Below are 16,864 nucleotides of genomic sequence, written 5' to 3' on the forward strand. Positions count from 1 at the left end.
CACATCCACTGGTTCTCCCTTATCTATTCTACCAGTTACATCCTCAAAAAATTCCAGTAGTTTAGTCAAGCACGATTTACCTTTTGTAAATCCATGTTGACTTTGTCCGATCCTGTCACTGTTTTCCAAGTGCTCTGCTATTACATCTTTTATAATGGACTCTAGCATTTCCCCACTACCGATGTCAGGCTTACCGGTCTATAATTCCCCGTTTTCTCTCTACCACCTTTTTGAACATTAGCTACCCTCCAATCCATGGGAACTGTCCCAGAGTCTATCGAATTTTGGAAGATGACCAGCAATACATCTACTATTTCTGGGGCCACTTCCTTAAGTACCCTAGGATGTAGATTATCAGGCCCAGGGGATTTATCGGCCTTCAATCCCGTCAATTTCCCTAACACCATTTCCCTACAAATACTGATTTCTTTCAGTTCCTCCCTCTCATTAGACCCTATGTTCCCCGACATCTCTGGGAGGTTATTTGTGTCCTCCTTTGTGAAGACAGAACCAAAGTATGTATTTAATTGGTCTGCCATTTCTTTGTTCCCCATTATAAATTCCCCTGATTCTGACTGCAAGGGACCTACGCTTGACTTCACCAATCTTTTTCTCTTCACATATCTATACAAGCTTTTACAGTCAGTTTTTATGTTCCCTGAAAGCTTACTCTCATACTCTATTTTCCCCCTCTTAATTAATCCCTTTGTCCTCCTTTGCTGAATCCGAAACTGCTCCCAATCCTCAGGTTTACTGCTTTTTCTGGCCTTGGATCTTATGCTATCCCTAATTTCCCTTGTTAGCCACGGTTGAGACAGAGTTAATTAGCAATCTCATAGTAAAGGATCCTCTGGGGCAGAGTGATCATAATAGAATTTCACGTTAATTTTGAGAGTGACTTGCCTAAGTCCAAAATTAGAGTCTTAAACTTAAATAAAGCCAATTACATAGGTATGAGGAGCAAGTTGGCTAAGGTAGATTGGAAAAATAGATTAAAAGGTATGGCGGTAGAGAAGCAGCGGCTAGCATTTAAAGAAATATTTCATAATTCTCAACAAAAATACATTCCATTGAGAAACAAAAACTCCATGGGAAAAGTGATCCAAATGTGGCTAACTAAAGAAGTTAAGGATAGCATTAGATTGAAAGAAGAAGCTTATAATGTTGCAAAGAATAATAGTAAGCCTGAGGATTGGGAGAGTTTCAGAAACCAGCAAAGGTTGACCAAAAAATTGATTTAAAGGGAAAAAATAGACTATGAGAGAAAACTAGCAAGAAATACAAGAGCAGATTGTAAGAGTTTCTACAAGTGTGTAAAAAGAAAAAGAGTAGCAAAAATAAACGTTGGTCCCTTAGCGGCTGAGATAGGAGAAATTATTATGGGGAATAAGGAAATGGCAGAAATGTTAAACAAACACTTTGGCCTAGAAATTCATTGTAGCCACTTTTGGGGCGGTAAAGTGGGGCGGCCGCTAAAGTTTGCGCCCGCCGCCAAATCGAGGCCACTTCTCCGATATTCATTAGCTTCGCCCTAAGAGTTCGCTCGAGCGCTAAAACTGGTGCTGAACGCCTCTCTTTGGGCGCTAAGCCAGAGGTGCTGATCGATAGCGCCGAGGCCGGGCGCAGCGCAGGTGCGGCCATCTCGTGATTGACAGCAGACACCCTGGCGCTGGCCAGCTCTTAAGGGGGAAGGGTCGACTGTGTCTGCTGCCACACCCTGGATAGTGGCGCCCTCCAGCTAGGCCTGAACACTGCTGCTGGACCCAAATAGCGCCTGAAGCCATGCAGAAGGCCCGTGAACGTGCGCAGCGCTTCTCAGAGCGTGATCTGAGTGTGCTGGTTGGTGCTGTGGAGAAGAGGCGCCATGTTTTGTACCCGGACAATGGCAAGAAGGCGCCGTTCCGCGTCTACAGGAGAGCCTGGAGGCATGTCGCCAGCAAGCTGTCAGCCAACAGCGAGGTCCCCAGGAGCGGTGTCCAATGCCGCAAAAAGTTTAATGACCTCACTCGGATTGTCAGGGTGAGTACCCTTTCCAGTGTCCTCCTCATCCTTGCATGTGCACCTCACATTATGGGCAAAGGGACCTGAAAGCCCTAATGGCCAGCCCTCATCCAGCAGCGATGGGACAGGCATGAACATCAATTGCACATTCTGCACTTAACACACTGGCCAAACTATTCCACCATGGGAGGCAGTGCACACAAGATCAGGGCGACACACTGGCCAGGCTATTCCACCATGGGAGGCAGTGCACACAAGATCAGGGCGACACACTGGCCAGGCTATTCCACCATGGGAGGCAGTGCACACAAGATCAGGGCGACACACTGGCCAGGCTATTCCACCATGGGAGGCAGTGCACACAAGATCAGGGTGACACACTGTACTTAGAGGCCGTCCTTTCTCTTGCAGGCCAAGCTGGCTAATAATCGGAAGAGCCAGACTGCGACCGGGGGAGGCCGACCCCAGATCCAGCCGCTCACCGAGCTTCAACATCGCGTGGAGCGCATCATGGGTGCCCGGGTGATTGGCCCTGTTGCATGTGGAGATGCCGACCCTGTTCTGGGCACGAATGGTAAGGACATCCACGTTTGGACCTCTCTCGTCCCACTTGCGCATCAGATCTACATCCTTTGCCACTGTCCGACCTATGCGCTGAATGCCACCACTCATGCATCCCTTGCTGACGCCCTCTCCTCAGTCTAAAGCTACTCTTGTGCCTTCCTGCTTTCAGATGGTGAGGAGGAGGTCCCTGAACTTGCCAGTGACAGCCCCTCAGAAGAGGAGCAGGAGGAGGAGCAAGAGGAAGGCGGCCCATCAGGGGAACCCTCAGCCGCGGCCACCCAGGCCAATGTAGGGGACACGTCTTCCCTGGAGGGGAGCGTGGCGGACGTGTCGAAGGGGAGGGGAGCTCATGGGACCTGCGGCCTGCAGAAACGCGGGAGGGGGGTGGAAGCTCGGCGGCCTTCTCCCCAGAGGGGGGATGCGTCGGAGGGGAGTCCAATTGCTGGGCCCAGCGGCGTCCAGCAACGCAGGAAGGGTCGGCCAGCTCGGCGGCCTTCTCCCCAGAGGGAGAGTCCGGCCTCCAGTCCGGAGATGGTCTTCGCCGAGGAGATGGAACGCCTCGAGGACTTGTCCGCGGACTCGGAGCGCCGGCACACGGAGCTCATGGCGGCAGTGGCACGGTTGTCTGAGGCCATCGAGTCCCTCTCTCGGAGTGTGACCGAGTTCGGGCCCTCAGAGGCCACCAGTCGGGCGGAATTCCGGGCAGATCAGGCAGCGAGTCGGGCGGAATTCGGGGCAGCTCTGGCAGCGAGTCGGGCGGAATTCGGGGCAGATCAGGCAGCGAGTCGGGCGGAATTCGGGGCAGCTCTGGCAGCGACTGGCCAGGTGATCAGTGGTGCCGTCCAGTCACTGGCTGCTCTGATGCGGTCAGTGAACAGGTCAACACGGGCACTCACTGCTGCCACACTCGCTGTGTCAGCCAGGCATCGCCAGGGCACCCGGCGCGCTGCAGCAGCACAGCGGTCTGTCCCTCGGCAGATTGGTGCGCATGCTGCAGTGCTGGCCCGGGCGAGTGCCAGTGTCTCAGGCGACCAGCGAGCGCCTGCCATCCGCCAGCTTGCCCCCATTCCTCCAGCCGCCACTGCCACTCCCCCAGTGGAGCTGGCAGGAGCTGCTGCAGCGACTGATGCTGGCCAGCCACAGCTGCAGCATTCAACAGCCGCCCGCTCGACGGCCAGACCTCGACTAGGCTGACCCCCAAGGGCATCTGCCGTCACGACATGTGCCCCTCAGGAGCCTGCCCCCAGCCTTGCAGCAGCCAATGGCCTTACTTTGAGGAGGAGCAGCAGGGCGGGCAGGGGCCACACAAAGATGGCCAAGGCATCGCCCTAGCGGGCCAAATAGTCGAATGTGTGGCCAGTTGTGTTTGTTTCTTGAGGCCGAGAATTGGATGTTTGTTTTTTGAAGGCCGATGATGTGATGTTTGTTTTTTACGAAGGCCGAGAATGACGGCCATTTTAGTTGCACTATTTTGTTAATCCTCTCCAGGTTGTGGGAGCGAGTAATGTGTTTGAGTGTTTTTTGGGGGTTTCGTCTGTTTTTGGTTTTCATGTGGGAAGAGACCTGAGTTTGAACAATAAAGCATTTTATTTATTAACATTGTCCATGTTTGATCTTTGAAGTGTTTGTTGCCTTAACCGGCTGAGGGCTTGCGGAGCGGCTGCAATCATGTTCTTTCATTGGCACAAGCCATTCCCTGACAGGGGGCCTAGAAGTGACGTTCAATAAGCCGCCGACAGGCGGCCCTTGGACCTTGTGCCTCCCTCCTGGGCTGGTACTCCTCGTCCTCCTCCTCCTCATGCTCCTCCTGCTCCTCCTCCTGAGGTGGTGGTCCAATGTGAGGTGGCAGTGCCTGAGTCCTGCGGATAGCCAGGTTGTGCAGCATGCAGCAAACGACGACGAATTGGGAGACTCGATCCTGCGAATACTGGAGGGCTCCCCCGGAGCGATCGAGACAGCGGAACCGTTGCTTGAGGACGCCGATTGTTTGTTCTATGATGTTCCTAGTCGCTTGATGGCTCTCATTGTATGCCTCTTCAGCAGGGGTCGTGGGCGCGCGGAGCGGGGTCATGAGCCAGGTACACAAAGGATAGCCTTTGTCCCCGATAAGCCATCCTCTTGGGGGAGGCTGTGCCTGGAACATGTCAGCCACAGTTGTCTGTCGCAGGATAAAGGCATCGTGGCTGCTGCCTGGAAAGCGGGCATTGACAGCTAGGATGCGCTGCCTGTGGTCACACACCAGCTGTACATTGAGGGAATGGTAGCCCTTCCGGTTGCGGTAATCCTCGGCATGCTCAAGAGGTGCCCGCAAAGCCACATGCGTGCAGTCAATGGCGCCCTGCACCATGGGGAAGCCCGCTATTCTTGCAAATCCCACTGCACGCTGCTGCTGCTTGTCCAGGGTCATGGGGAAGGAGATGAATTGATGTCTCCTTCTGAAAAGGGCTTCGGTCACCTGGCGGATGCAGCAATGCACGGCGAACTGGGAGATGTTAGCGATGTCCCCAGTAGCGGATTGGAAGGAGCCGGTGGCATAGAAGTTGAGAGCCACCGTCACCTTCACTGCCACCGACAGAGACGTCCTGCGCATCAGCTGTGGCTGCAGATCTCTGTGAAGCAGCCGGCAGATGTCTGCAACCACCTCCCTTCTGAATCGCAGCCTCCTAACACACATCGCGGCAGACATGGTCAGATAGGAGGTCTGCTGGCGGTATACCCTGGGTGGGTAAGGCCTCAGTTGGCGACGCCTGTTGCCCCCTCTGCGTCTAGCCAGGGCTGCCACTCTCTCACGGCGTCTGTAAGCCCTTCTGGCATAAGGCTGAAAGTCAGCGTTGCCACCCAATGCAGCCCCCATTATATGCTGGCAAACACTGAGCTCTCAATGAAGGCAAAGATAATTGCTAAGCTCTGGCCTGAGCCAAAAATACCTGTCCTAGTGTTGGTCCAAACCAGTAAGCTCTCCTGCTTGGTCTCTGTCCAAAAAACCGTTGCACAAGAGTGAATGCTGCAAAATGGCGGCCCTTTATAGTGCAGGGTAAGTGCCCTTTAATTAGTGCTCCCCGCGGCCCGGCTCGGCTGTGTACCGTTCCACTTCACAGTCGTTCGGGCCGTCCGGCGCACAATGGGCCGGCGCGAGTGAAGTTCCAGTTTGGGGCGCACAAAGGGCGTTGCACTAGTAAATGACGTCATGATCTGCGCGCGCAGCAGGGCGCGCGCTAAGACTTTGCGCCGGCGCTAAATGTGTACTGAAGTTGGGGCGAGGCGCAGATCGCGCTGCGCCCGGGCGCTAAGCGCCTAGCGCTCGAGATCTACTCCTCCTAAGGCGCTAACGGCTGGCGCGCCCAACTGAATTTCTAGGCCTTTGTATCTGTCTTCACAGTAGAAGACACAAAAGGCATACCAAAAATGGTGGGGAACCAAGGGTCTAATATGGGTGAGGAACTTAACATAATTAATATAAGTAGAGAAAAAGTACTAGAGAAACTAATGGGGCTAAAAGCTGAAAAAAAACCCTGGACCTGACGGCCTACATTCTAGGGTTCTAAAAGAGGTGGCTGAAGAGATAGTGGCTGCCTTGGTTTTGATCTTCCAAAATTCCCTAGATTCTGGAATGGTCCCAGCGGATTGGAAGGTCGCAAATGTAACACCGCTATTCAAGAAAAGAGGGAGAGAAAAAACAAGGAACTACAGGCCAGTTAGCCTGACATCAGTTGTCGGGAAAATGCTGGAATCCATTGTTAAGAAAGTGGTATCAAGTCACTTAGAAAATCATAGCATGATTAGGCAGAGTCAACATGGTTTTATGAAAGGGAAATCATGTTTGACAAATTTATTAGAGTTTTTTGAGGATGTAACTAGCAGGGTAGATAAAGGGGAACCAGTGGATGTAGTATATTTGGATTTCCAAAAGGCATTCAATAAGGTGCCACATAAAAGCTTATTACACAAGATTAGGGCTCATGGGGTTGGGGGTAATATAGTAGCATGGATAGAGGATTAGTTAACGGACAGAAAACAGATAGTAGGGATAAACGGATCTTTTTCAGGTCGGCAGGCTGTAACTAGTGGGGTGCCACAAGGATCAGCGTTGGGGCTTCTGCTATTTACAATCTATATTAATGACCTAGATGAAGGTACCGAGTGTAATGTATCCAAGTTTGCTGATGATACAAAGCTAGGTGGGACAGTAAGCTGTGAGGAGAACACAAAGAGTCTGAAAAGGGATATAGATAGATGAAGTGAGTGGGCAGTAAGGTGGCAGATGGAGTATAATGTAGGGAAATGTGAGGTTATTCACTTTGGTAGGAAGAATAGAAAAATAGAATATTTTTTAAATGGTGAGAAATTTGCAAATGTTGGTGTTCAGAGAGATTTGGGTGTCCTCGTGCAAGAAACACAGAAAGTTAGCATGCAGGTACAGCAAGTAATAAGGAAGGCAAATGGCATGTTGGCCTTTATTGCAAAGGGGTTGGAGTATAAGAGTAAGGAAGTCTTGCTACAATTGGACAGGGTCTTGGTGAGACCACACCTGGAGTACTGTGCATAGTTTTAGTCTCCTTACCTAAGGAAGGATATACTTGCCTTGGAGGCGGTGCAACGAAGGTTCACTAGATTGATTCCTGGGATGAGAGGGCTGCCCTGTGATAAGAGATTGTGTAGAATGGGCCTATACGCTCTGAAGTTTAGAAGAATGAGAGGTGATCTCTTTGAAACATATAAGATTTTGAATGGGATTGACAGGCTAGATGCTGAGAGGTTGTTTCCCCTGGCTGGAATGTGTAGAACCCTTTTTTTTATTCATTTATGGGATGTGGGCGTTGCTGGCAAGGCCAGCATTTATTGCCCATCCCTAATTGCCCTTGAAAAGGTGGCGGTGAGCTGCCTTCTTGAGCCGCTGCAGTCCGTGTGGTGAAGGTACTCCCACAGTGCTGTTAGGGAGGGAGTTCCAGGATTTTGACCCAGCGACGATGAAGGATCGGCGATATATTTCCAAGTCAGGCTGATGTGTGACTTGGAGGGGAACTTGGAGGTGGTGGTGTTCCCACGCGCCTGCTGCCCTTGTCCTTCTAGGTGGAAGAGGTTGCGGGTTTGGGGGTGCTGCCGAAGAAGCCTTGGCGAGTTGCTGCAGTGCATCTTGTAGATGGTACACACTGCAGCCACGGTACGCCGTCGGTGGAGGGAGTGAATGTTTAAGGTGGTGGATGGGGTGCCAATCAAGCGGGCTGCTTTGTCCTGGATGGTGTTGAGCTTCTTGAGTGTTGTTGGAACTGCACTCATCCAGGCAAGTGGAGAGTATTCCATCACACTCCTTACTTGTGCCTTGTAGATGGTGAAAAGATTGGGGAATCAGGAAGTGAGATACTCATCACAGAGTACCTAGCCTCTGACCTGCTCTTGTTGCCACAGTATTTATGTGGTTGGTCCAGTTAAGTTTCTGGTCAATGGTGACCCCAGGGTGTTGATGGTGGGGGATTCAGCGATGGTAATGCCGTTGAATGTCAAGGGGAGGTAGTTAGACTCTCGCTTGTTGGAGATAATCATTGCCTGGCAGTTCTGTGGCGCGAATGTTACCTGCCACTTATCAGCCCAAGCCTGAACACCATCCAGGTCTTGTTGCATGCGGGCATGGACTGCTTCATTATCTGAGGAGTTGTGAATGGAACTAAACACTGTGCAGTCATCAGCGAACATCCCCATTTCTGACCTTATGTTGGAGGGAAGGTCATTGATGAAGCAGCTGAAGATGGTTGGGCATAGTCTCAGGATAAGAGGTAGGCCATTTAAGACTGCGATGAGGAGGAATTTCTTCATTGACAGAGCTGTGAATCTTTGGAATTCTCTGTCCCAGAGGGTTGTGAATGCTGAGTCTTTGAGTATATTCAAGGCTGAGATAGATAGATTTGTGGACTCTAGGGGAATCAAGGGATACGGAGATGGGGCGGGAAAGTAGAGTTGAGGTCGATGATGAGCCATGATCTTATTGAATGGCGGAGCAGGCTCGAGGGGCCGTATGGCTGACTCCTGATCTTATTTCTTATGTTCTTATGACATGCACTCCAAGGTCCCTCTGTTCCTCTACACTTCTCAGTATCCTACCATTTATTGTGTATTCCCTTGCCTTGCTTGTCCTCCCCAAAAGCATTACCTCACACTTCTCTGAATTTAATTTAATTTGCCACTTTCTGCCTACCTGACCAGTCGATTGATATCTTCCTGTAGTCTACAGCTTTCTTCATCACTACACAGCCAATTTTTGTATCATCCGCAAACTTCTTAATCATGGCCCCTGCATTGAATACTAAATCATAGATATATAGCACAAAAAGCAAGGGACCTAGTACTGAGTCCTGCAGAACCACACTGGAAACACCCTTCCAGTCACAAAAACATCCGTCGACCATTACCCTTTGCTTCCTGCCACTGAGCCAATTTTGGATCCATCTTGCCACTTTCCCTTGGATCCCATGGGCTTTTACTTTTTTGACCAGTCTGTCATGTGGTTCCTTGTCAAAAGACTTGCTAAAATCCATGTAGGCTGCATTAAACGCGCTACCCTCATCGACCCTCCTTGTTACCTCCTCAAAAACTTCAACCAAGTTAGTCAGACATGACCCCTTAACAAATCTATGCTGACTGTCCTTGATTAATCCGTGACTCTCTAAATGAGTGCAAATATAGCCATTGTGCTTGTGTCTCCTAGCTCAAGATAATTTTTAAAGGTATTAAACAAAAGAGCTCCTAGGGTGATGATAATCCCTGTACCACCTTCTGGGTTCTATTGGTTTTCTGCCAAGCTCCAAGTCCCACTCAAAGCATAAAACCCTTGTCTCAAATGTGGACCAATAGGGTCGGTGACCAGGAAGAATAATAATCAGTATTTTAAAATATATGGAAAATTCATATTGGGTGTAAATGATCAAAATTATGCACTTAAAACCATATCCAAACCAAATTAACGGCCAGAGTCAGACCAGACACTAGCCATTGACTGACCAGAGTCTGGCCAGAGACTAGCTAGAAAGCACAGCACAGCATTACCTTCAGGAAGCTGATGGTGTCATCATAAAATTCTTGAGTTGTTTTATTCAGAATATTTTCCAGTGCCCCTTGTACAATTGTGCATGAACCAAGGATTCTTTGACTCAAACAGACCAGGCCAGCTCGGATCTGTTGGAACAAATTATTGGTTTAGTTTGTGTTAGAGAATACAGTCCATCCTCCACAAGACAATACTAACTAATGAAAGAACTAATTACATATTACAGCCAAATTGGATGTGCCTCTTTCAGTGGTGGGATAGGGCTCCTGTTGAAACTGTGCTATGATTAATCTTGTGTCACAATTAGGATGGGTAAATGTGATTAGAAATTCCGGCAGACTGGTTGGGGTGAATGGCCTGTTCCTTTGTTGTAACTTCTAAGTATTTGCTCCCCCTTGTTCCCATATTCCTTTATTCCCTTCTCCTTAATCCACCTCTCCTATCTCATTTTAAATGTTGACAGTTTCTGCCCCAATCACTAACCCTGGGAGTGAATCCCACACCTCATAACTCTCCGTGAAGGAGTTTCTCCTGCCCTCTGTTCTAAATCTCGTACATTTAATCTTGTATCTCTGGCCCCTCGTTCTAGACCCTCAACGGAGCCAGGACCAATATTCTCGCGGGGAGGTTTGTTAGTGCTGTTGGGGAGGGTTTAAACTAACTTGGCAGGGGGGATGGGCACAAGCATATAGGAGTAGAAAAGAGGAATAAGGTGCATAAAAGAGTGAGTGTGTTGGATAGTACTAGAGAAGAAAGTAGTATTAGAGGCGGAAGTAGTACCATATTAGATAGGAGCAGACTAAGAAAGACTATGAAAAATTCAAAAATGGGTTTAGAATGCATGTACATAAACGCACAAAGTGTGGTGAATAAGGTTGGTGAGCTACAAGCACAATTAGCCGTGTGGCAATATGATGTTGTGGCAATAACGGAAACGTGGCTTAAAAGCGGTGAGGACTGGGCATATGGCCTAGAAATTCAGTGGGCTGCGCCACCCATTAGCACCCAAAGAGGGCACTTAGTGGGTTTTACGCCACCCGCTAAATTTAGTGGGACGCTAATGGTGGCGCTAGCCGTTAGCGCTGCGCCGCTACCGATGACATCATCGGTGTGCACAGCACCCCGCTACCGCCCCGATCGCGAAATTTGGTAGCGCCCCCTGCTTTAACGCCGGTCGCAATTTGCGACCGTTTCAGGGGGGCCTACCTGCGGTGGTCGAAGCGCTGAGGTGCGGGGCGGCCATTTTTTCTGCTGGCCGCCTGCCAGCACCTCTTCGCGCCGCTGTCCCCGGCCTCCTGGGCCCTCCCCCCGCGTTGTGCCGGCTGTGTCCCAAGAGCCCGGCACTTCTCCTTGGTGCCGGGCTCTTTTGTCGGCACTCGCGATCTCTGATCGTGCTGCAGCAGGCCCCTCCCCTTTAAGAAGGGGAGGAAGGCCTGCAGTACCGCAGTGTGCCGTGTTGCAGCGTGTGGCACTGCGGCACGTTGCGCTGCGATTTTCAGTTGCAGTGCCCCAAGAGGGATGCGGGGCACCTCGAGTAGCGCGGCGCTTCCGTCTGGGGCGCTGAAACTGAATTTGCGGCGGGCGGCCGCGACTCCTTCCGGGGCGGTACTTCCGGGGGCGCCAGTGAATTTCTAGGCCTATAGGCCTCCAAATAGTGAGAGGGAGGTAGAGGAGCAAATCTGTAGGGAAATCGCAGAGATATGCAAGAGCTATAGAGTGGTGATATTGGGGGACTTTAATTATCCAAATATCGATTGGGATAATGCTAGGGTAAAGGGAAAGGAGGGGGGAGGAATTTCTGAAATGTGTTCAGGAAAATTTCCTTGACCAGTATGTTCTTGGCCCAACGAGGAAGGAGGCATTGCTGGATCTGCTGCTGGGGAATGAGGTGGACCAGGTCAACCAAGTGTCTGTAGGAGAACACTTGGGCATGAGTGATCATCGTATCATAAGATTTAGATTAGCATTGGAGAGGAGCAAGGAGCAAGGAACAATCTAGAATGCAACTTCTAAACTGGAATAGGGCTAACTTCAATGGGATGCGAAAGGATCTAGCCAGGGTAAAATGGAACCAAAGACTGACAGGAAAAACTGTAATGGAACAATGGGTGATCTTTAAGGAGGAGATGTTCCAAGTACAGGCTAGGTACATTCCAACAAAAGGGAAGTGTAAGGGAACCAAATCAAGGGCTCATGGATGACGAGGGAGATAGAGAAGATGATGAAACAAAACAAGAGGGTGTATGAAGCATGTCAGGTGAATTCTTCAAGGGAGAACCAGACCAAATACAGTAAGTTGAGAGGGGAAGTGAAGATGAAAATAAGATTGGCAAAGGGAGATTATGAGAGTAGAATGGTGGTTAACATAAAAGGAACCCAAAAATCTTCTACCAGCATGTAAACAGTAAGCGGGTAGTAAGAGGCGGGGTGGGGCCTATTAGGGACAAAGAAGGTGATATACGCTTAGAGGCGCAGGGCAAGGCTAGAATACTCAATGAGTACTTTGTATCGGTGTTTACTAAGGAGGTGGATGCTGACAAAATAGCGGTAGAAGTGGAAAAGTTAGAAGCAATGGAAGGGGTGAAAATTGATAGACAGAATGTACTAGAAAGGCTGGATATGCTTAGAGTGGACAAGTCGTCTGGTCCGGATGGCTTGCATCCCAGGTTGCTAAGGGAATTGGGGGAGGAGATAGCGGAAGCGCTTGCCATAATTTTCCAATCTTCCCTAGATGCGGGGAAGGTGCCTGAGGATTGAAAGTGCCAAATGTGACACCATTGTTCAAGAAAGGGTGTAAGGACAATCCTAGTAACTACAGGCCGGTCAGTTTAACATCAGTGGTGGGTAAAGTTTTAGAAACAATAATCAAGGCAAAAGGTAACGGGCACTTGGAGAGGTTTAAACTAATTAAGGAGAGCCAACATAGATTTGTAAAAGGCAGATTGTGTTTGACTAATCTAATTGAATTTTTTGATGAAGTAACAGAGAGGATTGATGAAGGGAATGCAATGGATGTTGTCTACATGGATTTTAGGAAGGCGTTTGACAAAGTACCACATAGAAGACTGGTTAACAAAATTGAAGCTCATGAAATAAGTGGGTCAGTGGCAGCTTGGATAAGGAATTGGCTTAAGGATAGAAAACAGCGAGTTGTGGTAAATGGTTGTTTTTCAGACTGGAGGATGGTAGACAGTGGTGTTCCCCAAGGGTCAGTGCTGGGGCCACTGCTTTTTTTGATATATATAAATGACCTGGATATTGGAATACAGAGTAGAATTTCTAAATTTGCCGATGACACCTAACTTGGGGGTGTGCAAACAGTGAGGATGATACCAATTGACTGCAGCAGGACACAGAAAGATTAGTAGAATGGGCAGACAAGTGGCAGATGGAATTTAATACAGAGAAGTGTGAGGTGATGCATTCACAGAATCACAGAATCACAGAATCCCCACAGTGCAGATAGAGGCCATTTCGGCCCATCGAGCCTGCACTGACACATATCTCACCCTATCCCCGTAACCCCACGTTTTTAATCCCCTAACACTAAGGGTCAATTTTATCATAGCCAAATCAACCTAACCCGCACATCTTTGGACTGTGGGAGGAAACCGGAGCACCCGGAGAAAACCCACGCAGACACGGGGAGAATGTGCAAACTCCACACAGACAGTCACGCGAGGCCGGATTTGAACCCGGGTCCCTGGCGCTGTGAGGCAACAGTGCTAACCACTATGCCACCGTGCCTGTGGCATTCTGGCAGAAGGAACAGGGAGAGGCAATATACACTTAATGGCACAGTTTTAAAGAGTGTGCAGGGACAGAGGGACCTGGGAGTTAATGTGCATAAGTCCCTGAAGGTGGCGGGACATATTGAGTGGTTAACAAAGCATATGGGATTTTGGGCTTCATAAATAGAGGTATTGAGTACAAAGGTAGAGAAGTTATGCTGAACCTTTATAAAGCGCTGGTTAGGCCACAACTGGAGTATTGCATCCAGTTCTGGTCACCACACTTTAGGAAGGATGTGAAGACCCTTGAGAGGGTGCAGAGGAGATTTACCAGAATGGTTCCGGGGATGGGGGATCTTAGCTACAAGGATAGGTTGGAGAAGCTGGATTTGTTTTCATTAGAGCAAAGGAGGTTGAGGGTTGATTTGATAGAGGTGTACAAGATTATGACGGGTTTGGATAGGCTAGACGGGGGAAGGCTGTTCCCACTAGTTGATGGTACAAGGACTAGGGGACACAGATTTAAGGTTTTGGGCAAGAGATACAGGCGGGACGTGAGGAAAAACCTTTTTACGCAGCGAGTGTTGAGGATCTGGAACTCGCTGCCGACGGAAGTGGTGGAAGCGGAGACACTTGGCTGGATTTTGTCAATGGGGACGTGATGGAGCCGGGACTCCCACTTTTTGGGTTGTAGTCCCGCCTCCATCGATTTGTGGCCAACCCAAGCAATTTTCCCTTGATTGACCTTGTTGAGCCTGCCCAGCGGGCTCAGCAGCCCAATTAAGGGACACCCAGTTACAGGTGACGTCAGGGATTGACATTTCATCTGTCAAGAGCTTTTGACAGATGAAATATCAGCGTTTGACAGCTCTGTGAATCTGTCAAACACTGATAATCTGACTTCTAACTTGAGTCCTTCTCCACAGACTCAGTTAGAAATCTCTCCAGAACAGAAAGCTGAATGCTGCAGCTTTTGACAGCTCGCGGCCATTCTGCTTTCTGTGCCGGTGAGATGAGGGACTCCCGAGACCTGAAGGAAGGAAGCCTGCATTAGTAAGTAAAGGTAAGTAAAACTTCTTTAAACACTTTACACACACCAAACACACTTACCTCTGCACTCATGCACCCATCACTCACCTGAACACCGGACATCTCGAACCCTCCAAGCCCTTCAGCCCGACGGTCCGCCTCGCTAACTTGGCGTGGTTTGGAGCCATCGGGCAGCCCACACTTCAGGGCTAAAAATAGGGATTAGGCCAAAAACTGCCTGTTAACTACCTGTTAACAGGCAGTTAATTGGCACTAATCCCCTTCCCGCCTCAGGGAGGTGGCTCCCAGCACAGGTCGGATACCTGCCTCCTGGGAAACGGGCATGGAGGCGGGTTGGGGGCGGGAAGGGTTCGTGCCCCCCGATTCTGCAATTTTCCCCCCACTCCCGCCTCCAAACCCGCCTCTGCGGGGCTTGGAAATTCGAGCCCTCAATGTTTGCAAGGGGAGACTGGATAGGCACTTGAGGGAAATAAACTTGCAGGGCTACGGGGCTAGAGCAGGGGAATGGGACTGACTGGATTGCTCGACAGAGAGCCAGCATGGGCTCGATGGGCCGAATGGCCTCCTTCTGTGCCATTATGACTCTATGACCCTCAACTGCTGGAAACAGTCTGCTTCACTCTACCCTGTCCCATCCTTTAATCATTTTAAACATCTACCATAGCACCCTGTATTCTGTGTTGTTCTAATGAAGAAAGACCAAATTTTTCAAGTCTTTGTATTTGTATTTCTTTACACCAGGTAGCATCCTTACACAGTATTCACTGCACAAAGACAGGCCATTCAGCCCAACAGGCCTGTGCCGGTGTTTATGCTCCACACGAGCCTCCTCCCACCCTACTTCATCTAACCACATCAACATATTTCCCTATTCCTTTCTACCTCATGCGCTTGTCTAGCTTCCCCTTAAATGCATCTATACTATTCGCCTCAACCACTCCCTGTGGTAGCGAGTTCCACATTCTCACCACTCCCAGGGTAAAGAAGTTTCTCCTGAGTTCCCTATTGGATTTATTAGTGATAATCTTATATCTATGCCCCCTAGTTCTGGTCTCGCCCACATCTGGAAACATCTTCTCTACATCTACCCTATCAAACCCTTTCATAATCTTAAAGACCTCTATCAGGTCACCCCCTCAGTCTTCTCTTTTCTAGAGAAAAGAGCCCCAGCCTGTTCACTCTTTTCTGATAGCTATAACCTCTCAGTTCTGGTATCATTCTAGTAAATCGTTTTTATACCTTCTCCAGTGTCTCTATATCCTTCTTATAAAATGGAGACCAGAACTGTTCGCAGTACTTCAAGTGTGGTCTAACCAAGGTTTTAAACAAGTTTACACACTGTTTGCAACCTTGGTGTCATATTTGACCCTGAAATGAGCTTCTGACCACATATCGGCAGCATAAGTAAGGCCGCCTATTTCCACCTCCATAACATCGCCTGTCTCCGTCCTTGCCTCAGCTCATCCGCTGCTGAAATCCTCATCCAGGCCTTTGTTGCCTCTAGACTTGACTATTCTAACACACTCCTGGCTGGCCTCTTGAGCATCCCTGATTATAATCGCTCAACCATTGGTGGCTGTGCCTTCAGCTGCCTGGGCCCTAAGCTCTGGAATACCCTGCCTAAACCTCTCCGCCTCTCTTTCCTGCTTTAAGACGCTCCTTAAAACCTACCTTTGACCAAGCTTTTGGTCATCTACCCTAATTTCTCCTTATGTGGCTCAGTGTCAATTTTTTTTTCTTATTTTACTCCTGTGAAGTGCCTTGGGATGTTTTACTATGTTAAAGGCACTATATAAATACAAGTTGTTGTTGTTGTTGTTTCACACAACTTCTCTGCTTTATAATTCTATCCCTCTAGAAATGAACACCAGTGCTTTGTTTGCTTTTTTTATGGCCTTATTAACCTGCACTGCTACTTTTAGTGATTTGTGAATCTGTACCCCAGATCCCCCTGTTCCTCTACCCCATTTCGACACTTATTTTTCAAGGAGTATGTGGCCTCCTTATTCTTCCTACCAAAATGTATCACCTCACACTTATCTATATTGAAGTTCATTTGCCAATTATACAGCCATTCTGCAAGTTTATTAATGTCTTCCTGTATTTTGTCACAATCCTCCTCTGTATTAACTACACCGCCCAATTTGGTGTCATCCGTAAATTTTGAAATTGTTCTTCTGATTCCCGAGTCCAAATGGTTTATGTAAATGATGAACAACAGTAGTCCCAGCACCGATCCTTGTGGAGCACCACATCCCACCGTTTGACAATCTGAGTAACTATCTTTAATCCCTGTTTTCTGTTTTGTAGCTGGCTTGCTATCCATTCTGCTACCTGTGTCAGCCATGGCTCAGTGGGTAGCACTCGCTCCTCTGAATCAGAAGGTTACGGCTTCAAGTCCCATTCTGCTACCTGTGTCAGCCATGGCTCAGTGGGTAGCACTCGCTCCTCTGAATCAGAAGGTTACGGCTTCAAGTCC

General features: G+C 49.1%; 1 protein-coding gene across 1 annotated transcript in view; it reads right to left on the reverse strand.

The window, feature by feature from the left end:
• Positions 1-16,864, reverse strand: part of tat (tyrosine aminotransferase) — a 121,663-nt gene that overhangs the window by 44,562 nt on the left and 60,237 nt on the right. Inside the window, exon 9 of the mRNA XM_085991976.1 lies at positions 9,604-9,732. Within this exon, the coding sequence (XP_085848102.1) occupies positions 9,604-9,732 (129 nt within the window). The remainder of the gene's footprint in view (positions 1-9,603; positions 9,733-16,864) is intronic.

The sequence above is a fragment of the Somniosus microcephalus genome, chromosome 6 (genome assembly GCF_052327205.1).
Source record: "Somniosus microcephalus isolate GS21.2 chromosome 6, FLI_Smic_1.0, whole genome shotgun sequence".
In the NCBI taxonomy this organism is placed as follows: domain Eukaryota; kingdom Metazoa; phylum Chordata; class Chondrichthyes; order Squaliformes; family Somniosidae; genus Somniosus; species Somniosus microcephalus.